Genomic DNA, 24,869 nt, shown 5'->3' on the forward strand with positions numbered 1-24,869 from the left:
GGAAGCAGGCTCCCTGCTGAGCAGAGAGCCCGATGTGGGGCTCGATTCCGGGACCTGAGATCATGACCTGAGCTGAAGGCAGAGGCTTTAACCCACTGAGCCTCCCAGGCACCCCTCATGTGGGTTTTAAATTAAAAGTATTTAAAAGTATCTTAAAATGTGGAAAAGGTACCCATTTTAAATTTCTTTAAAGATGTGTAAATTATTGGCAGTCCTATAGTGTGATGGTTTATAGCATGAACATTGGAGTCAGAATACTCATATTCAGGGGCACCCGAGTGGCTCAGTTGGTTGGGCAGCTGCCTTCAGCTCAGGTCATGATCCCGGAGTCCTGGGATGGAGTCCCACATCAGGCTCCCAGCTCCATGGGGAGTCTGCTTCTCCCTCTGACCTCCCCTCTCATGCTCTCTCACTCTGTCTCTTTCTCAAATAAATAAATAAATAAAAATTAAATTAAAAGAAAAGAAGAAGAAATAGCCTAATGTGGCCTTTGCTATTTAAAAAAAAAAAAGAATACTCATATTTACCTTTCCCATATGTAACCTCAGGCAAGATACTTAGCCTCATTGAGTCTTACTTCCTTACCCCTAAAATGGGGATGGGATATGAATGGCACTGATCTTGTAGGTTTGTGTGAGTCTTAAATGCTCAGTACACAGTGAAGCACTTAGAATAGCATCTGGCAGGTAGAAGTACTCTACTGTATCACTTTTTCTTATAATCTGATAATTCTAACATCTAAGGTCCTTGAGGTTCTAAATTTGTTATTTTTGATGATTTCCACTCCTGAGGTTTTCTTTTTTAAAAATCTTGGCTGATCTTTGATGGTGAGCCCTGGGTCTGGGTTTAGTTCTGATCTCAACTTTCATATAGGTCTTGGTCCCTTGGACACCCCAGATTTTAGTTAGCTGTTGCTTCTAGATATCTATCTTTGTTTTAGCTCATGATTCTGATAGCTTTGTTTGGTTGATTTTTTTTCTTTTTTCGTCTTTGAGGATTTCTGTTATTTCCTGAGAACCTAGTAAAGCATTGTCAAGTGTATTTAGGATCTGACCAAGTATATTCAGGATTTAGGCCTCAGAATACCCGGGCCCCCATACAGTGGCCAGAGAAGTCCGTGGGACTTAATTCTCTGACCATTTGAGTGTAGGACTTGTGCTTATGTCCCTAGAACCCCACTTAGGGACCGCCTCAGACTTTACAGGTGATAAATGTCTTTTTTTAAAAAAAAAAAAAAAAAAAGAATGAAAGCAGCTGGCCTGGACTCTCTAGGTAGAAGTAAGGACTCAAAGGTGCAGTATCTTCTTTCCAGCCACTGGGGGAACCATGATTTACTATCAGTCTTGAGTACCTAAATCCTCCCTCTCCCAAGTCATAGGTGTTCTCTCTGGCCTTTGGGTCTATTTTTCCTTGTTTGAGAATCAGTGGTTTCCCCAGTACCTTTTCATACTCAGGCTCAAGAATGATGCAATAGTCCTAGCTCAGTTCTTAGCATGCAGCCCAGTCCGCCTGTGTCAAGGACTTCACACACCTGTTTAATAGCAGCAGCCATAGAGCTAACAGTCATAACAGTAAGTAATAGGAGTTGTACCAATAGCAGGACAGTGCATTTTAAATTACAACTGGTTTCTTGCTCGGCTGGGCCTGGGGATGGGTGGAGAGGGCTGGCTCAGACTCTTTCCTCCCTCTACTTCAATCCTTGGTGATCTGGGTTCTCATTGGAGAGTCTGCTTCCATTCAGTAGGGTGGGAAAGTTTCTTTTGCGCTAAGCAATGCCTCTTAGACCTTGGCCAGAAGGCTGGCCTGTCCAGTGGGCTGTGTCTTTCTCCCGGGGACAGCAGGAGCCCCAGGGGTGGCAGAGCTGGGGCTGCTGACTTCCTTCTGGGTGCCTTTGGGCTGTGAGGTCTTTTACAAGAATGGAGGCCCTTTGGTGCACCAAGAAATGTTGAGGCTGTGGGCAGAGAGGTGTGCCCCAGGGGGCTCTTGCTCCGTCTGACTTCTGGGATCCCCAGGTGGGCAGGACAGGGGGAGGTTGTTTCCAGCAGAATGGAGGGGCAGCAGCATCATGACTCCGACTATGACAAGAGACCAACAAAGGCATGATTTGAAACTGGACAAGGTGGTGATGTGTGTGGAATTAGCCTGCCTTTTTTGAAGCTCTTTGCTCCTCTCTCCTCTAGGGAATTTTCTTGAGCCTTTCCACCCTCCTCCTTAATGGAGTCTGTTTCTGAGAAACTCTCTGCTAGAGAATAGAGAATGATAAAGCTGGGTGTGTTCTATACCCTAAGGCATTTGCATTCATTAAATTTCAGCTCTTGGTGGAATCGCAGGTTTTCCCTGGTGGGGAAGATGATTTAGGATGTCTGGGGTCATCTCAGAGCCATTTAAGTCAAACTAAAGATAGTTTGTACCTTTAAGGTGGAGGAAGGGGGTGGGGCACAACAGGCTCACCTTCCGGACATTGTAGATCCAGTTGAGATAGGCTGTGACCTTGGTGTATACTCCTGGGGTACTGGGGCCCCCACAGCCGTGGCCCCAGCTCACGATGCCCACCACTTGCCACTGGTCAGAGTGATACATCAGGGGCCCACCGCTGTCACCCTGTGAATCACCAGAACAGGGGTTGCTGGGGAGGGCAAGCAGGGGCGGGGTGGAGGAGTGGGCTTCTCTTTCTTCCCCTCCTCGCATTGGCCCATCTGTTCCTCTGCGCTCCCCCCACTGCTCTTCAATGTTCTGTGCTGTTCTGCTCCCACTGCCTCTGCTCATGCTGTTCCTGCAGCCTGGAAGGCCCTTCCATTTGAGGCAAAAGGGTTCTTTTTGTGGTCAAGTAAGTTGTTAGTGTGCCTTCTCTCAGATTCACAAGGCACACTAGCAAACTCAAGGCTCTAAGGGGTTCCTCAGTGAGAAGCCTGATTATCTTTGTTTAATCCGGTACTTCCTAAATTTATTTAGCTGCTATGGGTTGCCTTTTGCATGCCAGGTACCATTCTAGACAACTGGGATTCAATCAATGAAAGGAACAGAAGATCCTGCCCTCAGGGAGCTTAGAGTTAGATGGAGAAGAGAGAGACAATAAACAAGCAAACAACTCAACAGACCAGAGCATGTCAGGTAGTGAGAAATGCACTACTTTGGGTGTCTGTCCCACCTCCTATAGCCCCCGAGACTTCCTCTCTCAGAACCTAGTAACAATAGCCTAACTGCCCCTCTTGCCCACCACTGTGAACTCCCCGAGGGCAGAAGACACTGTCCCCCAAACCCAGTATTCACCTGGCATTCAAGTGATGGCCAAGAGCTACCTCTTGAGTGGAGGAATTTAATGACTGAGAATGGGGTCGGAGTGGGGTTAAGGGTTTTAGTAAAAATGGCTTGGAAGAACCTCTGGGGGTGGAGGGAGTGAAAATGTATTTAGGGACTAATGGGGTTTGGGGGTGGGGGAGGCATTGTTCCAGGGCTCATCCAGCAGGAGATGGGTTTTCTCTAGTCTAGTTCAGCATCTTGACAGTTCTAGAGAAGACAGACCTGGGCTTCCTGCCCTCACATGACTCCTACTCCTGTGGGTGATGGGAGGTAAGAGCAGGTGGGGTGGCTAACCATCTTTGTAGGTGAAATACACACCTGAAATCTTTCTGCTTGTCTCTGTCCATCCTTTCATCCTTATCTGACTGTAATCCTTCTTTCCCTCCCTCTCTCTGTTCTTCTCTTCATCATGATTGAGTGCCCGCTGTATGCAGGACTTCATGTGGGACTGTTGGCCTCTGGACTTACTTGTTTTTCCAGGACTAAAATCTCTATCCAAGGAACTCCCTCATGATCCCACCTGGCAGGTGTCCACGCCGCCCTCCAGGATGCCGGCGCACAGCATCTGCTCAGTAACTTCCCCCTGGTAGGCGTCCTCTGCGTTGCACCGAGTATGGTCAATGACCTGGACTGAGGCCTGCAGCAGTGTGTCAGACAGCTTTCCTGGGAAGGTGAAAACACATGCATATTCCCATTCTTGTCTCTTACCCCCACCCAGGATAATTCTCTGGGTTACCTGTCATCTCAGTGCTTGGATTTCCAGAATGGGTTTTTTTCCCCCAGGGTGGTCCTCCTTCCCATCACCTCCAGGAGCTGCTCCCTCAGCCCTGTGTTCCTGAGCCCAGGACTTACCTCCATCCTGCTTCGTAAAGCCCCATCCGATAACCCAGAGTGGGGTGGCTGGAGTGAGCTCCTCATCAAAAAAGGGCAGGCAGATGGGCCTGACTGTGCCTGCCGGGAGCAGAGAGAAAGGGGGGAGAGCCTGGTGGCTAAGTGCTCTGGAAAGTTTGACACCAGGGTTTCTATGACCTGTATTCCAGGGGATGTTAACAGAAGTGGCATGACAAAGTTCTGTGGTCAAATAAGTTGAAGTATAGTTTAAACATAATACAAGCAAATTAAAAATTAAAGGCCTTATTATATCTTTATATACTAATGTGCCCCAAGAAAAGAGCTCTACTATAAAAACGTTTCCCAAATTTAGAATAGAACCCGTTTTTTCTCCAAGGGACCAGTGTCCTGTGGAACTGACAGTTGCAAATGCTGAGAAATACTGTCCAAGCATGAGTCATCTAACAGAGCTGTTCAAAGATTCCATGGGCTGCTTTAAAGATAATGAGCTCTCTGCCCCTGGAGGAGACCAGGTGGGCACAGTAACCCCTTGGCAGAGATATGGTGTAGGCTCTTGGCACTCGTTGAGGGTGGAGGATGGACTAGAGGATCTTTTAGTTCCCTTACAGCCCCAAGATTGGATGAGTCTATAATTCTCACTTGAGGTGCACTGCATGGCGAAAACAGACCTCAAAAGAACCCAGCTTGGGTGGGGCGGGCTGTGAGCTGACAACTGAAAGGGTTCTCATGGCCCCTCGCTGATGTTAGGCTGGTGTATTCACCGGAAACAAATGTACAGCTGAGGGCTTGAGAGGAGAAGTAGTGTGCCCAAGGCCATGTAGTAAGCTAGTAGCAGAAGGGGAGTATAACCTGGCCTAAGGGGTCTGTTCCCACATGCCATCTCACCGGAGAATGTGAGTGGGAACTGCAGCTTCACGAGGGCAATGTCCTTCTCTTTTGGGTACGTGGTGTTGAGCTCAATGACGAAGATGCTGGCCACAGGCAGGGATGGGAAGTTGCCCAGTTTGTCTGAGCCAGCCCTCACCTTCCAGGTGGACACATCGTGATGCTTCCTGGGGGGTGGGGGTGGGCAGAGACAGCGGGGTTCAGGCCTGAGCCAAGCCTGTGCAGTCTTTGCCCACAGCTGGGTCACCAGGGCCCTGGGGATTGGGGTGCTGAATGTCCCTTCTGTAGGGGGTTATGATGGTGAGGCCAGGGGTGGTAGAGAAGGAGCAGGTCTGAGGAATCCCTTACAAAAGGACAGATTCTAAAAGGGAATTTGATCTTTCCCCTGGTGAAACCTGCTCAAGGTAACTTCTAACTGGAGGGCCAGGGAAGGGGCTGTTCCCAGCACCTGAGCTCTGGGGTCCTGGCACTTTCCCGCCCCCAGTACTGTCTGTGCTACTCATGTGGTACTCGTATTGTCAGTTTCGTTATGTACTTGTCTGTCTGCCTCCTGACACTCCTGCCTGCATAGTGTGCACGGGTGGTTTCCCAGGAAAGGACTTAGAGCTTTGTCAGATCTCAAAGATTAAGAATCTCTGGCCTACATTCTGAATTCCTCTAAGGCGCTGACGGAGCTAATGCATACAAATACATAATATAGTACTCATTAGATGTTGAATGAATGAATGAATGAATGAAAGAAGGAAATTGAAGAGGGCCTGGGAGTAGTCCTTCCCCAGAGGTATGGGCAGGCCTCTCTCTGCTGGCTTGTAAAGGAATCTATGCTTTCTGCTTTAAGTTTTTGGGTATAATGGGGGAGTGGCAGTGACTCTCAACCCCAGAACCACTCCAGAGAAGACTGGCAGAAGGAGAGCATTCTCAGGACTCCAGGAAGATGGATGGGAAGAGCTTCTGTGGAGTGAATGGTAGGGGTTGGACTGAAGACCCTGGGTATCTGATTGCTTCCCAACTAGAAGAGGTCAAGCTTGGTGATCAAGCTTGGTGACCAGCGCCTTCTTCTCAGACCCTGGGTGGCTGCCAAAGGATGTTGTGTTCAATGTCTCATTGGGGGTGGCCACACCCAAGGACGTATTCTATAGAGGGAGGGGAAAGAGAGGATAGGGCTTTGGAACACAGGCTGGGAGACAGGGAACCGGGATACTTAGGCCCCTCCAAGGCTTTGAGCCCCCAAGGCTTCCTTGTGGTGCAGCCTTACCTGAAACAGTGGGCTGCCGTGAGGATCCAGTGGGGGTCTAGAATGCTCCCTCCACAGATGTGTTGTTTGTTGTACTGGATGCTGACCTGCCAAGGCCAAGAATCCACAGAGGCCGTCTCCCCGCCCACTACCCGAGGGGCCTTCAGGCTGTCCCCGCAGGCTGGAGTCAGCAGGGAGGGGGGAGAAATCAGGAGTCAGGCTCTTGAGGGATGGACTGCCTCCCCTTGGACCCCTGAATCTGTTCCCTTAGAGCAGGGCCCTTATGACTGGGACCTGGAGGGGTGGGGAAGACCGCCCATTTTGAGTTATTCCTAGGGAGCTGGTGTCCCAGACCATAGACTTTTTCCCAATCTCCGTCTCCTTTGTTGGACTTTGCATGTGTTTATATTGTGAACATGGGTGTGTCCATTGTGCTGGGAATTCATGGCCTTCAAACCAAACAGGTGATAGAGAATTACAAAAGTCCTGCCCAGGTGGAGTGGCCCAGCTGCTCCTGTGGAGTATCGGCAAGCAGACGCCCACAAACTGCTCTGGGAGCCGGGACTAGGAAGAACATTCCAGAAACTAGATCTTCCTATCCTAAACTCACCTTTCTCCAAGTCCCTTTTCCTGTGATGAGTAAGTCTCCCAATTTGACATCCTATGCTCTTTCATATGCCACTGTCCTTGGCTTTTCCATCATGGCCCTCAAGCTCTGGTAAAAGCCTTCATTCCCATCTCCCTGCCCTCCAGTCTCTCCGGTCTTGGTGGTCACGGCCACAGTGGTGGTTCTCCCAGGAAAAGGCTGCCATCCTTTCTGGGCCTATGCCAGCCAGGGGCTTTTCAGATACTTGTTATTACAAAATGTGCTTTCTCCGTGTCTCCTTGCTCCCTCACAGCCCCGAGGCATCTTTCTTTCTAGAGTAGAGTTTAAAGTCGTTCTGGCAGCTGCCCGCTGTCCTTGTCTGAAGTTTCCGTCTAGCCAAATCGATCTGCTTGTGTAGCTCCCTAGAAAGTCATTCTGCTTTTGCTTGAGGAAGCCCCCATTCCTGAGATGCTGTCCTATTGCTATTTATCTAAACCATTGATCCATTCAGCAAATTTGTATTAAGTGCCTACTGTGTTCAGGGATGCTGGGAAGAGAGCGGAGGACAAGAAAGACAGACAGACAGACAGACGTGGTCCTTCCCTTCTGGGAGCCTACAGCTCAGTGTTTAGCCTGGGTACCACCCCCTGGGGGCCACCCAATCCCTGGAGACACCCCCCCCCCCCCGTCTTGGAATTTCCATAGCCTGCTCCCAGTATTGGCCTGCCTTTCATTTCCTTTGTGCTTTGGTCTTCCTGTTAAGACTGAAAGCTCCTCAAGGGAAGATCTGTGACTTCAACCTCCCCGAGACATCAGGGCCATTCAGCTCAGAGCACAGATGATGTGACTAATGGTTCAGTCATTCACTAGCTAGCCACCGTGTGTCCGTCCCCACACACCAGGGATTGTGGGCATCACGTGATCAGGATAGAACGTCTTAACATCCAACAGGGAAGCCTATATACTACCCAATGGCAAAGGCAGTGACAGTGGCCTTGTTCCACTCCGCCTATCCAGTGTCTGGCCAGCCTGGCAGGCTCTGTTCAGTTCTTCCACAAGTCTGGGAGGACAAGTTGGGTCACAGAGCTTGTTTTCTCTTCTGTTCTCCTCTGTAAGGATCTTCTGGGGCAGTTGGACAAAAGGCTTTCTTGGGAAGAGGAACCTCAGAAGGGTCAGGTGAATACTCAAGGTCACACTGGAAGCCAGTGGGACTGGTGCCTGGGTCTCTCTGTGGCAGTCAGCTGTGAGCGCTGTTCAGTCTGGCAACTCCCACCTGTGGCCTTGCCTCTTTCTCTCTCTCCCTGCTCTCTGTCTCTCTCTGTTACAAACTCCTGAGGAGAGTGGCCAATTCTTTGACTTACCTGTGTGCCTGATAGTGCTAGTGTGCCTGATAGTGCTAGACACAGTCTGTTTTTGCTAAACTGAATGACACTGTGATGGAGGAGGCCTTGTGGGCCTGACCAGGGTGGGAGGGCATGGAGGCCCAGTTCTATCCTTTCCAGTTTTCTCTTCCCTGCCAGCTCTCTGCTTTGGTTGTGGGGTTGTGTGTGGATGGTACTAAAGAGTTCTTAACGTCCCCACTTGAAGGAGCACTGCCCTATAAACCCAAGGCCCAAGGAAGTAAGTTTGGGACAAAACAGAGAAAAATTTAGAGTCTGAGAGATTTAAGATTGAGGATGAAGGTCTTTCTCCCCACTCATTGCTGGCCCAGGGTCCAAACCCTCAGAGATGGGGCGTACTCACCAAGGCAGTGCAGGGAGACCAGGGAGCCCGAGAGACAGGGTCTGGAAGGGAGACACAGGGCCTTGAGGTTTCTGTGGGAGGTGCGGACTTCGGTCCCCTGACCCTGTTGACCCCAGCCCCCTTCCCGCACCTGGGAAATCTGGAATCCACATGCTGAGGGACTATATAGAAACCACACGACCATTTAGTTCAGTGCAATTCAGTTGGTTTGGGTTCAAGATCCTTGATGGTAAGGACTCACAATGTGCTGGGCCCTGCCTGCGTCCGAGCCCAACCCGAGCCCTTGGCATCCTGGAGTGGAGGAGAGCAGAGCCTGGAACAGTGTCTGTTATGCTGTGCGCTTTTCAAATGAATGTAAAGGGGGATTTCAGTGGAATTACAGGCACATGATCCTTCTGCTACCATCTTGGTTCTTTTTAAGATTTACTCTCTGGAGAAGGAGCAGCCCTCAGCAGCATCCCCGAATGCTAGGGAGCCAGCATCCTCTCCAGTACTCTCTGCTGCGGTGTGACCATTTTTCTCTAGATGCTGAGCTCTCATGCAGGGTGGGGAGGCAGAGGAGCAGGCTGCTGCCAGAGGCTGTGGGGCCTTTTCTCTGGAGAGCTGGGAACATGGAGAGGTCTTACCCTGGCCTGGGTAAGTGGCTGGGATGGACAAAGCGGCCTTTGGAATCTTGCCTGTTGGGTTTAATTGGGAGCATAAAGCAGTAGGAAAATTTTTCGTTTTATTCTTGGATGAAAAGGCCACCAATATGTAGACACCATACCTTGTCCAGCTGTCTGTTTTATATGAAAAATGGAGTCAACCCAGAAGACCTCTCAGAAATCTGATTCTCTAGCTCTTGGTATCTGACAGTCTGCATGGCCTGGAATTCTTCCTGTGGTCTGACTTACATTCCCCTTGCTGCACCTGCTTGGGGTGGCTGCCTACAGCCCCGATGGCAGCCTCCATATGTGAGCCTCTCGTGGGCCAGGGGGGTGTCCTCCCACTTACCCACTTAGGTTTTGCACCTGAAGCTCTTGGCCATTTTCTGTGATTCCAACAACATCCAGATCTTGGTCTGGGCCAATCTCCACAGCTTTGAAGGTGGGTTTGCTGCTCACACTGGGAGAGAGAGAGAGAGAAAGAGATGTGAGCTAGGGCAGGAGATTAGAAGATGTCGGGAGTAGCCCCCACTCCCAGGAGCTGCGGTGGGAAAGAATGTGTCCCAGGACTCAGATCTGGACACAATGCTGATGTGGTCTTGCTTTCCCAGAGCTCTGGACAAGTTATGGACACGCTTTCCTAACTCCCAGCTGTAGCCCTATTTCAAATGTCATAGGATATTTTCCCCTGAATCATAGCCAGGGAATTAGAATGTGGATATCTGGTTTTCCGAACAAGGCATCTGGGCTGAATTGGGTAGTGGGGGTACTTTATGGCTCCCTTGGAGATAGGACAAGATGAGATCAATCTTCACATGAGTCTGGAAGAGTCTCTCCCTTGGAGCACCCTCCCTCTTTCTCTCCACTGATCCGTGTTTGTCTAATTTCAAACCTTGGTTTTAAGTTTTAGCTCCTCCAGGAAGTCTCCCCTGAGTCATCCCGTCGTCCTGATCATCTGTTCTTCCCCATCCATTTATGCTAGTGCTGGCTCTGTGTGCAGGGTTCAGGATGACTGAGGCATGGGGTTACTGGCCACTGATGCTCTCACATTCCTGGGCAGGAGTTGTGTACACCTGGTGGGCCCAGGTACACCTGGAAGGGCCTGGGTGTGGTGGTGCTGGGTTTCAGAACCGTGGAGATGGAGGCTCTTGTCCTGCCTTTGACACTAGCTTGATGTGTAACCTTGACAGGTCACACCCTTCCCTGGGTTTCCTTAAGCCTCACTTTCTCCCTCTGTAGAATGAGAGGTGGACCCCCTGACCTCTAGAGCCTCTCCCATCTTGAGCCATCTCAGGTTTATGGTCCTGGGACAAAAAGGGCTTCTTATCTAGGTGGAGGAAGGAGAGAATAGAGAAATCTGAGACCTGGAAGGAGGGACAGTGGTGGAAACGGATAGTCCCTGGAAAGCTAAGCTGTGTTCACCCATTACATCCTAATGAATAATTCTGACCGGCTTTGATTCTGTAGAACTCAAGAAGCCAGCTGGTTTGGTGCATTAGTGCACTCCAGAAGGGCAGAAACATTAGCATCCTATTACCTTAAGAAGCCTGGGAGACACCTTGGTTGCATAAGGCAGCCGCAGCCCGTGGTGCTACCCATGGTGCTGCCCGTGGCGCTGGGCCCTGCTGATGCCGCAGTGGCTGGACTGCAGTGGGGAGGAGGGGCTGGCTGCAGGGGAGGCCTGGCTGCTGCTGGAGGAGGGGTAAGAGCAGGGCCAGGCATAATCAGCCCTCCGGGGTTGTGCCACATGGAGAGTGTTGAGCAGCAGAGAGGCCTGATAACCAGAGAGCACAGGGGGTCACAAGGTCTGATGGATCAGTAATGCTGCCGGGAGCATTTACTGAAAAAGGACCTGGAGGCTGCTTTAGGGGTGGACGGAAGAGAGTTCCGTGATTGACTGATGGTGTCTGCCTAGCAGTTCTTATTTCTGCCTAGACCAGTTTCCTAGAGTCCTTGGGGACCTGCCCCACTCCGCAGCTGAATAAATGGGTTCTTTTCCCTCCTCTCTGGTTATGCTCTCTGAGTGGTCGGTGGCCTCGCCTCTCCTCCCTTTATAGGGAAGGCCTGGGGGGAGGAGAGAATTACCCAAGCTAGAAACAGAGATGCTGCGAGAACACCTGATGCCCAGGAATCAAGGGGGCTTGGGCACAGCCCCCAAGCCTCTCCCTCCCCAGCTCCTACCAGGCGAGTTACTTATCTTTCCTGAAACTTTCTAAAATAGATGCAGTAGTAACGACCTTTTTGGTTTTTGCCAAGATCAAATGAATATAAACGCATCATGCAGATCACCCTTATGATTACATAACTCTTCACCCACTGAAGCTTTGGAGCGGCTGTAGAAATTTGCTGGCAGAGCTGTGATTGCCGATGGGGCCTCAATGGAATCAGGTTTGTTTAAACTGAGTTTTAACCAATGGGACATTGAATAAGTAAGTATTATACTCTGGGACAGGGCAGCTTCTTGCTGAGCTGTGAAGGAGTGAGGGTCTCGAGGAGCCGGCACCGTGTTGGGGGTGCGTGGTGAAGCTTACATTCTCTCGCTGCACCTGATAGCTCTCCTATGACATTGCCAGTACTTACCACAATTAACCCTTGAGGAAACTGGGGTTTAGGAGATTGAACTTCATGTTGGTTCTATGTGAAAATGCTCAGGTTCAAGAGCAGTTCCGTCTGACTTCTGTATCTATATTTTTAGGAAGGGAGGGAGGAAAAGAGGAAGGAGGGAGGAGGTCGTAGGGGCGAGGGGACAGCCTCTGGAGGCTGGGGCCGGGTACCTGGCATAGCCCATCTGCCCACAGGCTGTCTTGGCCAGAGCTTCTGTGAAGTTGTCAAAGCAGGCAGAGGCCCAGCTCCGTGTGGCCGGGTCCAGCACTTGCAGGGTGGATCGGTCCCTGGAGAGGCGGACTGAGAGGGGGAAAACCTGGGTCAGTTCCAGGGCAGGGATCTGTCTGGCCCATCTCCCTCAGAATTCATCATGGGACCAGCAAACCTCCCTATGCCCAGACCGTAGAGCATTACAGAAAACCAACCCTTTCAGTCTCAAAGGACGTTCTTCTGTTTGGCTTTGCCTGATTGAGCCTCATTTTGATGGTAGCTAGGGTGACCAGATGTCCTGGAAAGAACCTCCTTGTGGACCTCTTGTCTTGGTAGAATTACCAGCAGCTCTCCATTTTATTCTTACAGATACCGGTTTTGGTGATCTATGGTGACTCTACCCACAGTCCTCATGGCCTGCCTAGCTTGGGGGACTTCTCACTGAGGAACCTAGCTGCATTTTGACATGAGGGAGGAGGTTGAGAGGGAAGTATTATTGGCAGTAGGATGGCCATGCCCATAGGCATTTGACTTCTGATTTAAAAAAAAAAAAAAAAGGATATATGCAAGAAGTCACTTAGTCCCATCCGTCAAAACCCCCCAACACCCATCTCCTGGCTGTCTTTTCTCTCCAGAGCCCAAGTACTAGGTGAATGAAGCTGGGCCAGCCCCATCTGAGAAAGAATGTTTTTGTTGGAAACCTCTTCTAGTCCTTTGAAGGACCTAGCTCAGTCATGTTACACAGCAGGCTACAATAAAAAATAGTTAATGGCCTGACACCCACTTTTCTAGTCCCCTGGAAAGAACAGATGTCATAGAAAGGAGGGAACTCCCCAGCGTTATCCAATCCAGCTGCCTGCCTCAGTTCCACCCCAGTGTAGCAGAACGAGGTAGGCTATGTTACAATTTCCTGTCCCTTCTGGCCTGCATCTGTTCCTCATATTCACCGAGTATTTGCTCCATGTTAAGTACTGGGAATCTAGTCCTGTTGCTCTTACGAACCTTGCAGTAGGGATGGAAACTGACCGGTCAGTTGGCAGATGCTGTGCCTTGAATGGAGGGGGACCTGAGCTGGTTTCCTGCTGTGCCCTCCCCCCTGGTCCCTCCAGCCCCTGGACTCACCTGCCACTGGGGACCCATCAGGGAAGGTCTTGACACAGTGCTGCTCGTCCTCCCCAGAGGCACAGTCCTGCTGGCCATCACACACTTGCCTCCTCGAGATGAAGTGGAGAGGCTGCCCGCAGAGGAAGTAGTATTTGTCCAGAATCACCTTGACTGGAAGGCAGGGGCAGGGAGGGGGCAGAGAGGACAGACCATCAAACAGGCAGCCCAGGCGGGGGTGGGGGATGGGATAGGCTGTGTTTCCCTGAAATCGTGCTGGGCTTCAAAATAGGCAGGTGAGGGTTCCAGACCCAGTGATGCCACTTGATAGCCTGGGTACCTGGTCCTGAGCTTCCATTTCTGTCTCTGTAAAGTAATGGCTGTCCCATACCTATATGGTGTGAAGCAAGAGAATGTGTGGGAGAAACTTATAAACAGCCCTATTGGCCTCATCCTCTCAGTGCTGGCACAGTACCTCTGGTAACGAGCCCAAAAGATGAGAGCGCTGGCCCTGCTGCCTCCCCTATGACTTTAGACCTATCACATCCTCTCCCAGGGCCTCAGTTCTCTCAGCTGTCCAGTGGGGTGAGGTGGTTGAGAACGTTCTGTGAGCTGGTGGCCGTGAGGGTCTTGTAACCACCAAGTGCAGTTCTAGAACTGGGTGTTTTTTATCTGGGGCTGAAAGAGCCATGGAGGGGCTGGTGTTTTGTTGGGTTTTGTCTCCTGCCTGCTGCTTTCAGATTCTGCTCCTTTGCTGCCTTGGCTGATGGGAATGAGTCTAGTGTTTGTGACTCCTCAGGGAATGAATACTTCACAAGGCTCCTGGTAGGAAGAGACCCTCCTGCCCAACTGACCCCACCCTTGGCCCCAAGCTCCCTCCTGCCTTCCAGTGTCGCCCCTGCCTAGCTACCCTACAGGTGATGGTAACAAATCTGACCATGGCCTCGCTGCTCGCTGTGGGGAGCTTCCCATGCACTGCCTTGTGTCATCCTGACGACGACCTGAGGAGGCAGGTATTGTGATTAACTCACATTATGGTGGGTTTACAGAGTTGGGATTTAATTCCCCAGGCCACACAGCACTTCTGTGTAGAGCCAGGATTCCAGTCAGGGTCTTTCTAACCCCAAAGCTCTTTGCTGCCTCTCCATGCCTTCCCTGAGGGGCTTTGAGTTGGGGTCTGCTGGCCTGGATGCCCTGGGTGTGAGGGAGCACGGGAGAAGGAGCAGGCTGGATCTTTCCTAGACCTTCAGAGTTTGGTAATGGTCAGGGCCCAGGGTCACTCTAGCCTCTTGATGACAGTGTCATCAGTTGAGATCCCAGAAGCCAAAAAGTTGAGGGAAACTTGCCTGGGATAGAGGCTCGGATGACCTGGTTATAGAACATGGGGGACCACAGCATGGAAGCCTCACAGGGCCTTGTGGGATGGGGAGACCTCAGTTCTAAATTGTGCACCACTCCTGCCCAGGCATGCCCTGGATGACTCTGGCCCCTTTTTCTCTCTCCAGTGTGGCCAGGCATATGCTCAGAGAAAGCCAGCTCTCCTTTGTATTAGCATGAATAGAACAGGCTTAGGACAGCTGCTCTGCTGCTGCTGCAGACCCAGGGCCAAGGGCCAGCCAAGGTCACGAAGAAATGAAGAAATGCGCAAGCTCTCAGGGGTGGGGTGTGGGTAGTGTTTGTGTTGTGGATCTGCATTTCTTTTGCCAGATGGAAAAGGACTTGCTCCATCTGGGTCCTGGGGTCCCGTTCCAGCTGTCTCCAAGTGTCAGGCCTCCTCTCTGAGCCCCGATGCTCAAGTGGAGGAGGAGGGTATGGGCCCAGTGATCGCCGAGTGGTGGTGGTCACTGCTCGTGGAAATGCCACTGTGGCTGTGAGTGCAGGCTCCTGAAGGGCCCGTCCTCCCTGGGTTAGCAAACGTGTGCTTTTGTGTATGGCTCTGTCACATCTTTGCACGCTGTCTGGTGACCCGCACTTTGGCACCACCTGATTTTCATCTGGGTGTTTTACTCACATTATCTCCCACATCCCTCTGGGAGAGACAGGATGTTTTACAGAGAAGACTAAAGTTGAGAGCGGTCAAAGGACTTACTCAAGATCACACGGCAGCAAGAGGTGTCCTGACTGCTAGCCTGGTCCGCTGTGCCCTGCTCCCCACCCTGAGAGTGCAGTCAGTAGCCTGCTGTTACTGTGGGGGAGGGGAAGGCAAGGACAGTCGGCGGAGTGGGAGTGGAGACCAGGATGGTGGGCATGGCAGGTCATTCAGTTCAGTCTTCATTACTGAATGGCCTGCCAGAGATCACACTGGGTCTTGGGCACTAGCCAAGAGGAAGACAGAGCTACACGCAGTGTGTGTGTGTGTGTGTGTGTGTGTGTGCGCGTGCCTGCGCGCGTGCGCATGCGTGCACATGCACACGCACGCGCTGTCTGCCTGGGTGGCTTCCGCTGTGCCTCCTGTGTGGGTCCCTGCCTCAAAGGTGGAAGGGCTCCCCAGTCTTCTAGCCATTAGGGCTGCTTAGGTGTCTGCAGGCACCTGACTAAGGAGGTCCACCCTGGCCCATTGCCTGCGTGGGTTTGTACCATGTGCAGCTGTGCGTTCCCGGTGGTAGAGTTCATCTGGGGTAGGTGGGGGCTGCGTTCACCTCCCCCTTTGACTCTCGGAGGAAGGCTCCCTTCAGAGCAGGGGGTGGACAGGTGTCACACAAAGCTTTCTGCAGCTCAGCTGTCTGTGGCTGCTGCGTGGAAGGGTAGGGTAAGGTTGTGCTCAGAGGGGTGGGTGGGAGCTGCAATTTCCTGTGGGGGATGAGGGGGAGGTGGGGGCAGTAATGAGGGGGTGAGGGCAGGGCTGGGGGCTGCCACTTACTGAGGACAGCCATGACGATGATGGTCGCCAGGCTCAGCAGCGCTGCGATGATTGGGACCCCCACCTTTTTGAAGGTCTCCAGGGGAGGAGTTCGGGGTTTGCGCAGGGGGTTGACATCTGTGAGGCAGAGGGAAAGAGTCTGCTGTTAGCCTTTGGAGATTGCCCCTCTCAAGGCCCACAGCCTACCTGCCCTCTGGCCATGGGGCTGAGCCGCAGAATGCTTTGGGGACAGTTTTGCTTAGCACTGGGGTTTTATTCCTGCAGACTGGGCTTAGCTTCAACAGCTCAAGGTCACTCCACCTTCTTCGCTTATCCAGTCTTGTCCATCTTTCACCTGTGCCCCCCCAGAGGAGTCTCTGGAACAGGGTGTTGTCTCTTAGTCTTGACTTAGCCTATTCCGCGATGTTTCACCCTGTCTGGTCTGCCCTGCATCTGCCTGGGGAGAGGCAAGTACTCATTTATTTTACTATCATTTATCCTCTTTTCTGACTAACCTTTAGTTAAACTGTAAGCTTGAGGAGGGCAGGGACCTCCAACTCATTCCATGCTTAGTAGAGCCCTAATACGTGCTTGTGAATGAGCGCATCCTGACGGCCTCCATCTCCAACTCAACAGATAGGGAGTCCCTAGGATGGTCCTCGTCTTTAAGGAAATGCCAGTTTGGGGGAAGAAGCACACAAGGACAGAGTTCCCACTACCTCTGGATGCCATCAAAAGCACTTAAATGGGCCTCTGTAGGTGGTGATGCGGTGGGGGGGGCTGGAACAGCTGGGCAGAGGCCTGGGGGTGTCGACTCTGAGCTTGTCATGTGCCCCAGATGTAACATGGGCAGGTACGTATTACGGAGGCAGGACTGGCAGTGTCGGTCCTTGGAGAGTCTTGAACACCATGCCGGGAATTTGGATTTTATCATGAAGGCAGTATGGAGCTATGGACAGCTTTGAGCAGCAAAGAGATATGATCGTTTTCATATTCAGAAAGGTGAATCATTCACTGGGGAGGAAGTGGATGGGAATAAGTTTGGGGTTAGGGAGACCAGGTAGGAGCCTAGAGGTGCCTAAAACAGAGCTAATAATAACTATATTGTCTATTCATATGGTTATCCAAGGAGATGGTACCAGGGCCAGGATCTGAAAAGTTAAATTCTCAGGAAGTATCTGAGATGTGTCCTCTTGGATCCTCTTTCCTTGTAGGCAGTAAGCCGGGGCGGGTGCCCGGGGCTTCTCCAGGGTGAGCTAGAGCAGGAAGTCTGGCTGCCTTGAGTTCAGGGAGGGTGAAAGGTCAGCGCTCTTCTCCTCACCTCCCTGTAGCTTGGTCTGTCACCTTCCTTGTGAGGCCTTCCTGACCTCCCTTTTTGAATGGTAATCTCAGTGTTACCTGTCCTCCTCCTGCATTTTTAAAAACACTTACCAGCTCTTTACATACTCTATGTTTTACATATTATATGTATTTTCCGTTCCCCTCCTGTCCCTTTCTGAAATAAAGACTTTGAAGTTAAGGAATTTTTCTTCTTCTTTTTTTCTTTTTGTTCACTGCTGAATCCCAGGTGTTTTCAACAAGTATCTGCCGGTGAATACATGCATCGCTCTTTGCTTGATCTCTTAAGCACATCCTTCCCATTTTTGCTCCAGGTCTGGTTTCCTGGCTCGAATGAGGGCTGGTGATAGTCTGTCTCGAGCTCTTTCCTCAGCTCTTCAAGAGCGGAGAATGGCATCCAGCCAGAGACGGGTGCTCAGGAAATGCTGATATCATTGAATCTGTTGAAAGGGAAAGCATCGGAAACCTTGTGTCTCCTCAGAAGGAAAGTTGAAGACTCAGACACAGAACTCAGGCCCGCGGGGCATGGGCTGGTGTTGCCTGTCCCGAGCAGGCACCAGGGAACTTCTCAGTCTTAGCAGGTATCTCTTGAAGTTTCCAGCAGTCAGCGTGCAGAGCTCTCCTCTTCCCCGTGACCGTGGACATGGCAACATTCTGTTCATCCCTCCTTCATGCGTGATTTATTTATTGAGTGCCTTCTGCTCGGGATGTGAGATGGCTTATTTTCTCAGAGGTGCCTCAACTCTTGGGAGCCCCTTGATAGATTCCCCTGTCCAGGTCCCTATGTCTCTGCCTCCCTGATGTTCTCAGGGAGAACAGCATCAGGAATGGTAGAGTTTTCTGGGTTTACATTTCATACATAAAGTTGACAAAGAACCATGAGCTATGACGAGCCTCCCGGCCTGCCACCATTCCGTCCTGCAGCTGGTCCTGCCCATCGCGGTGGGACAGCACCTCCCAGCACATTGCTGTCATCCGGTCACATCCCCACCCGAGAACCCTCCATGACTTCTGGATCTAGACCACTCTCTTCTCCAGACTTGCAAAGCCTGCGTGATTTGGGGCCACGTGGACTTCCCACTTGCCAGTCCTCAGTGCCACACGGACAGTTTCTGCCCTGGTCCTTGCACACCTGCCTTCATTCCTGCCTCTGAACCTTTGCTTCTGCTCTTCCCTTCACCACTGAAACCCTCATCACTTTCTTCTGTTTTGTGATAGCTTACTCCTGTGGGGACTTTGTCAGAGCTTGCCTGACCCATGACGCTGTTACCTCTGATCATTTGGCACTGATAGCTCCTTCTTGAGCTCCCCTCACGTGGGAATTGGTGGCAAATCTAACTTGTTTTCTGGTTTGGTGGTTCTCAGGGTTACTCAGGTGGTGGAGCCCTAGGATGTCTCTTGTTCTCTGGGGACACGGGGATCTATCAGTCTGTCGAATTCCAGAGTATAAACTAGGCACCATCTTACTTGCGGAAGATTACATTGTTTATGATCATTATTAACGTGGGGCCCTGAAATTGTTGCAGTAAGTGGGATTGGTTATTTCCTTGTGGATCTGTCATACTATTTTGTGCTTTGCTTACTTGTCTTGTGGATCCAGCAGGCTATTGGGAGTGGTTCTCATTGGTTTAACAAAATAGAATGGGAGGGCGGAAAAAAACCCTTACATTTGGGAACGGTTTGTCCCTTAAATTATTCTTCTCCCATAAATCAGGCAAATACTATCATTTTCTAGTCTACCAGGGAAGATACCTTTGTCCAGCTTGTTCCATGGCAGCAGGTCAGACTGGCAACTCCGTGAGGGCAGGGACTCTGTCTTAACCTCCTGTTTTAGTCCAGCGTCTAGCCCAGACCCTGGCAAGTGGCAGGTACTCCCAGAGTTGTTGAATGAATAAGAAAGTGAGTAACTGAGTGAATGAGTTGGAGGATCACCGCTCTTGGGGTTTTAGGTTTGTTGGTCCTATTTCCTTGGAGACCATGCTTCCTACTTCTAGAATTATCCTGGACCTTAGAGTTGCTTAATACATTTTTGTTGAATGATGAATGAGTGGGTGGATGGAGATCTTCCATAGTGTTTAGCCCTCAGTGGTGGTGGTGAGGGCCATGCAAGAGGGGGATAGTATTTATTTGGTAACTGACTGAAACTTGGAGACTGAGGTAGACAAGGCAAAGCTGGACCTGAGCTTACCAAGGCTGTTCAGGGGTTGATCGCTGTCAGGATCCTGTAATTGAAGGAAAAACAATCTGTGAGCAGAGAGAGGGAACCTCTCAGGCTGGGGCTGAAGGCTCAGGACAGGCTCTTGGTTCTTTTTTGCATCCCCTTCTCCCTGCTGAAGTTGGGGGCTCAGTGATACCTCACTGGTTCTCAGTTATGTGTCTTTATTACATGGTACAACTAGCTTACTAACTGTGGCAGCTAGTTAGCAGTTACGGAAATGACAGGCTGCTGGGTTGTGTTGCTGGTTACTTAGGATGATTTTGCTCTGCCGTCTGTTTTGGTCACCATTTGCCTACTTTGATAGATTTAATTCTGTAAAAACCTGGACACTTCACAAAAGGGGGTACTTCAATAGCCACTCAGGGCCAAAAGATGCTCAGTGTCATGGCTCACCAGGCAAATGCAGATTCACATCACAATGAGATATCTCTACAGAGACAGCAGAATGACTAAAATTAAAAAGACTGACAATACTAAGTGTTGAAGAGGATGTGGACTATTGGGACTCTTACACACTGTTGTCAGGAGCATAAATCAGTACAGGTACTTTGAATCTGCTAAATCTAACTATGTGACTCTTCTAGGATTCTATGACCCAGGAATTAGCCAGGAGAAATGAGTGCGTGTGTCTAGCGAAATATCTGTACAGAGATGTTTGTAGTAACTGCATTCCTACACATCGGAAAAACCCAAATGCATTCCTACAAATCGGAAAAACCCAAATGTCCATCAGTGGTGGAGTAAATAAATAAGTTGTGGTATATTTATATGATGGAATATATTTCAACAACAAACATAACCTAGTGCTAAGTGCAGTGACCTATGGACTGATCTCACAGACATAACTGTGACAGAAAGAAACTAGATGCAAAAGAGCGTACTCTGTGTCATTTCATATATATAGATTTTAAAAGGTGAAGTTGACCTATGGCGATACAAGTCAGAATAGTGATTACCACTGGCTGGGGAAGTGGGGCAGTTATTGGAAGCAGCACAATGGAAACTTCTGGAATGCTGGAAAACTTACAGATCTTGATCTAAGTGTTGATTACATGGGGGCACGTATGTTTAATATTCACTGGGGGGTACACTTTAGATTTGAGCACTTTACTAAATACATGTTATACTTAACAGACCAAACAAAGACAAAACCTTACTAGAGCACTACGGTGTTTCTGTAAGCATACTCTTAGGTCACCGTGGACACACATACACGAACACAAGCCTCTGTTCTTCCAGTTACACTGCTGCACGTGTACATTCAGCACACTCACAGCCACATAGGGTTGTACCCAGAAGCCGTGCACACAAGGCTCACATATGAAGTCCATTCACCCCTTTCCTGCAAAGCAGAGGATAAGGGGAGGGGACTGCCAAGGCTCATGCCTCACTCTCGTACCTCCGAGAAAGCTCTCTTCTCTTAGCTCCCTTTCCAGTCGCTACAGGAGCTAGAGTCCCGGGACTGGGTGAGCAGCAGGCCTGCCTGGGGGCTGGGTCTCCATCCCGGGACTCGTCTGCCTGCGGTGCTGAGGTCATGACGGTTCCACTGGTAGGTGGAGGAGCTGGAGGACTCTGAATGTTTCCACCTGGGAATTTTCCTAGTCCCATTTGGGGGTGATGGGCTTCATCTAACCTCTGGGTGGGTGTCCCAGCTTAGATATGGTTAGTGGCAGTGGGAGAGGGGAGTGTCCCTGGATGTTTGTTTCCTTGGCTGAGTGTGGCAGACATAGCCATTGGGAGAGGGAGCTCCTTTCTTTCCTCCCAAACTCTGTAATCTGCTGGAGGGATGTGCCTGGCTTTGCCCTTTGGTGGCATGAGGCCTTGGGTGGCTGGGGGATGTCGCAAAGGCAGCAGGCTCTGGAGTCTGCAGAGTTGGAATATAGGTTCTGTTTCTCAGTTGTGAGTCTTGGGTGTGAGATAGTTAAGCTCTCTGAGCTTCATGTTCCCTCTCCGTAAAGTGGGGAAGGTGGTACTGGCTTCAAAGTGCTACCACGAGGTTTAGGTGAGCTATGTAGTGGGATGGCCTGTCTCACACAGGCACACTGCACTCCCTGAGCTCCCAGGGTCTCCCAGCATTCGCTGCAGAACTTCCCACTGGGCAGTCATTCTTGTTTCTTGTGGCGTTTGCACCCTCAGAGTTTCGCATTGGGCTCGTACCCAGGGAAGACCAGAGAGATGCTGTTAAATGGAACTAGACTCTGGGCTCCGCCCTGTGGGTCATTCCTAGTCTCCTGTCCTCTGCCATCTCCAGGGCCTGGAGGGGGGACTGTCTCCAGGGTAAAGATGAGAACAAGTCCTACAACACTGCATTGCTGTGGCTGCCAGGTTGGGTAATAATAGTATCAATAATACTTAATCTACCTACAGTCACTGTGTAAGAGTTAACCAAATTCTTTTGTCTGACTCAGTCAGGTTCAGGGTTGAAAAGGATCCCAATTTTCTGATAACCAGTAGGGGTGGCATTAAGTAATTAAGTATTCAATGAACTATTTGACAAGGCCCTGCTCTGGGAGCTGTGCATTCAAAGACAAATACTAAGTGCAGTAGGGTGGCAGAGTTGCCCAGACAGGCCAGGCCAGGCCCTGCCCTCACCTCTGGCAGCTGGGGAGTGGGGGGAAGGAGGGAAAGACAGGTGTGAACAGATAAAGCTGGAGCGATGAGTGCCATGCAGAGTGAAGCAGTGATGGGAGCCAGTGCCTGGTGGATACTTAGAGCCAGAGGCTTAGGGAAGGGGCCAGGGTGGTTAGATCTTGGCCTGTGGGCTGAGATCTGAATGCCGGGGGGGAAGGAGAAAACCTGGTGTTGGAGGGATGGAATCAAGACCAGCAAGGACAGGAGGAAGGAGAAGGAGGCTGGTGGTGGGGAAAGATACCCATGCTTGGAAGGTCTTAGCAGCGGGCCTCACCAGCTGACTGGATGCTTTTGGGTCTTCAGGGAGCAGGTAGGAGGGTATTTACTGAGGGGCGAAGGCTGCGAGAGGGGCAGGTTGGAGGGGTGTCAGGAACAGCCACTGAGTGGCCCTTCCCCAACAATTCATTCTTTCTCGCTGAGTCTGCTTATGCTCACGTGCCTGCATTAGTTGAAGTAGGTAGGGCAAGTCTCTTGTTTATTATTAATTCAACAAATATTGACTGTATGCTTTTGATGGGCCTGGCGTGGTGCTGGAGACCGAGACACAGAGGGAACAAAAGAGGCTTACAGCCCGCACTTTCTTGATTCCTCATCTGTGAACAGGAGTGACCTCAGTACGCCTTCAGCTAATATGTTTTCGATTGCGATCCACTGAATAGTGCTTACACAGAAAACATCCCACACCTTTTTGAAAACAGAAAACAAACTACATCAAAACTACAGGCTACAATGACAGAGACTGTGACAAATTAGTTATTCATCATCCCTGGTGTCTCCTACAAGACCTGGCCCAGAGTGGGTATTTATTTATTTTTAAAAATATTTTATTTGAGGGAACCTGGGTGGCTCAGTGGGTTAAAGCCTCTGCTTTCAGCTCAGGTCATGATCCCAGGGTCCTGGGATCGAGTCCCACATCGGGCTCTCTGCTCAGCAGGGAGCCTGCTTCCTCCTGCCTCTCTGCCTGCTTGTGATCTCTCTGTCAAATAAATAAATAAAATATTTTAAAAAATATTTTATTTGAGAGAGAGAGAGAGAGAGAGAGAGAGAGAACATGAGCATGAGTGGGGGGAGCAGCAAGGGAGAGGGGAAGCAGGCTCCCCACTGAGCACAGAGCCCGGTGCAGGGCTTGATCCCAGGACCCTGAGATCATGACCTGAGCAGAAGTCAGATGCTTAACCGACTGAGCCACCCAGGTGTGCCCAGAGTAGGTATTTAATATTTGTTGAGTGAAAGAATTAAGGAAAATGTCTTGGTTTCAGGGCTCAGTCCCAGGCCAGCCTTGAAGAAGCTGACTCGTATATTCATTCATACATTGGAATATTATGCTGCAGTCAAAACAAATGAACTACGGCACCACAAAATCCCGCGGATGACATTAGTAATTTAACATTAAAGTAAAAAGCAAATCCCTGGAACATTACATGTAACACAGAATCTTTTTCATAAGGAACTAGGAAATGATAAACATGGGGTTTAAGTTGAGGCTTACTTTCCAGGAGGCTTCTTGCACATTTCCTGGCCTGGCAAAGGTATAGAATCAATATTTGTTGAATTCCTAAACCTGAGAGACTTTCCCGGCACCCTCAGCAGGACTGGGGCTGTGGAGTGTGGGTGGGAGGGCAGGGGATCTCCTGGTTAGATGCAACGCTTGTTTGGGGTGGTGAATTAGGAAGGCTTACTACATTGTTAAAGCCTCTAACCAGCTAGAGAGATACAAGGGGGCCCTGCGTGGGCCAACAGAGGAAAATGTCATGGATCCAGGATTATGATTCATCCAGTAGTGTGCCCCTGAGGTTCAAAGAGGAAAAAAAAAAAAAAAAGCAGTCTCCTGGCTGTGCTGAGGGGTCCAAGGAGTCAAGCTCCTATCCTCCCATCCTCCCGTGCTCTACTCTGACTCTCATGCTGCCTGAGTTCTTCCGTCAAGTGGCCTGCTCCTTGGCTTTCTTGACGCATCTCTGACAAACATCTCCAACACAGTGAGATTAGACATGATGGGTTGCCAAACTTCTGGGAAGAGGAGCTGTGGAAGGTCACAAGCCTCCAGGGTCATGGGCAGGGAGGGTGGGTACATTGAGGTTTATGAGCAGGGACTGGGGATTTTAGTATCAGTTACCTTCCTGAGCAAGGTGGGGATGGAAATGCATAGCAGCAGTGTTGCCTTTCAGCCCAGAATCCATCCCGAGTCAGGGCTGGGAGGGGGGAGAGATGGGGCTGAGAGATGAGGTAAGAATCTTACCAGATAATATTCAGGAACCTGGCCATCCCCCATTCCTGGGTGAGTTCATGCCGTGATCATGGGAGGCAAAGGGTCTCTGGGGATCATTCCAGGCAACTTCCTAGTTTCCTAGACCAGGGAAGTGCCTAGCCCTAGAGTTGGTGGAGGAAAGGCGCTTGAGAGACCATGAAACACCCACTTGCGCCTCCTGCTTTGTTGGAGGTGTCTCAGTGTATCCCCAACTTGAACTCAGCCCCTGGCCACAGCTGCCACAGCCTAGGCCTAGCCCAAGCCCAGCCAAGGCACCAGGCTTTCCTGTGTTGTTGGGTTGCTGGCTGGGTCAGGCCTGTCTGCTGTGTTGATTCAGTCAGTTGTGGGGCCCTGACTCATGGGCCCAGCCCAACCCCTGTCTGAGCTAGGGGTTCATCTGGGAAGGAAGTTCCTGGATTATAATGGGAGGAGACAGAAA

General features: G+C 50.6%; 1 protein-coding gene across 1 annotated transcript in view; it reads right to left on the bottom strand.

The window, feature by feature from the left end:
* Positions 1-985: 985 nt before the first annotated feature.
* The window catches only part of TMPRSS4 (transmembrane serine protease 4), a 34,553-nt gene continuing 10,669 nt past the window's right edge, over positions 986-24,869 (bottom strand). Inside the window, exons 2-13 of the mRNA XM_080816453.1 lie at positions 19,525-19,558; positions 16,020-16,136; positions 13,181-13,333; positions 12,019-12,148; positions 9,594-9,704; positions 8,601-8,641; positions 6,293-6,452; positions 5,038-5,204; positions 4,153-4,251; positions 3,821-3,963; positions 2,452-2,601; positions 986-2,075 (exon numbers count right to left, since the gene is read on the bottom strand). Of these exons, the coding sequence (XP_080672579.1) occupies positions 2,064-2,075; positions 2,452-2,601; positions 3,821-3,963; positions 4,153-4,251; positions 5,038-5,204; positions 6,293-6,452; positions 8,601-8,641; positions 9,594-9,704; positions 12,019-12,148; positions 13,181-13,333; positions 16,020-16,136; positions 19,525-19,558 (1,317 nt within the window). The 3' untranslated portion in view covers positions 986-2,063. The remainder of the gene's footprint in view (positions 2,076-2,451; positions 2,602-3,820; positions 3,964-4,152; positions 4,252-5,037; positions 5,205-6,292; positions 6,453-8,600; positions 8,642-9,593; positions 9,705-12,018; positions 12,149-13,180; positions 13,334-16,019; positions 16,137-19,524; positions 19,559-24,869) is intronic.

Source organism: Martes martes (genome assembly GCF_963455335.1).
Source record: "Martes martes genome assembly, chromosome: 10".
Taxonomy (NCBI): Eukaryota; Metazoa; Chordata; class Mammalia; order Carnivora; family Mustelidae; genus Martes; species Martes martes.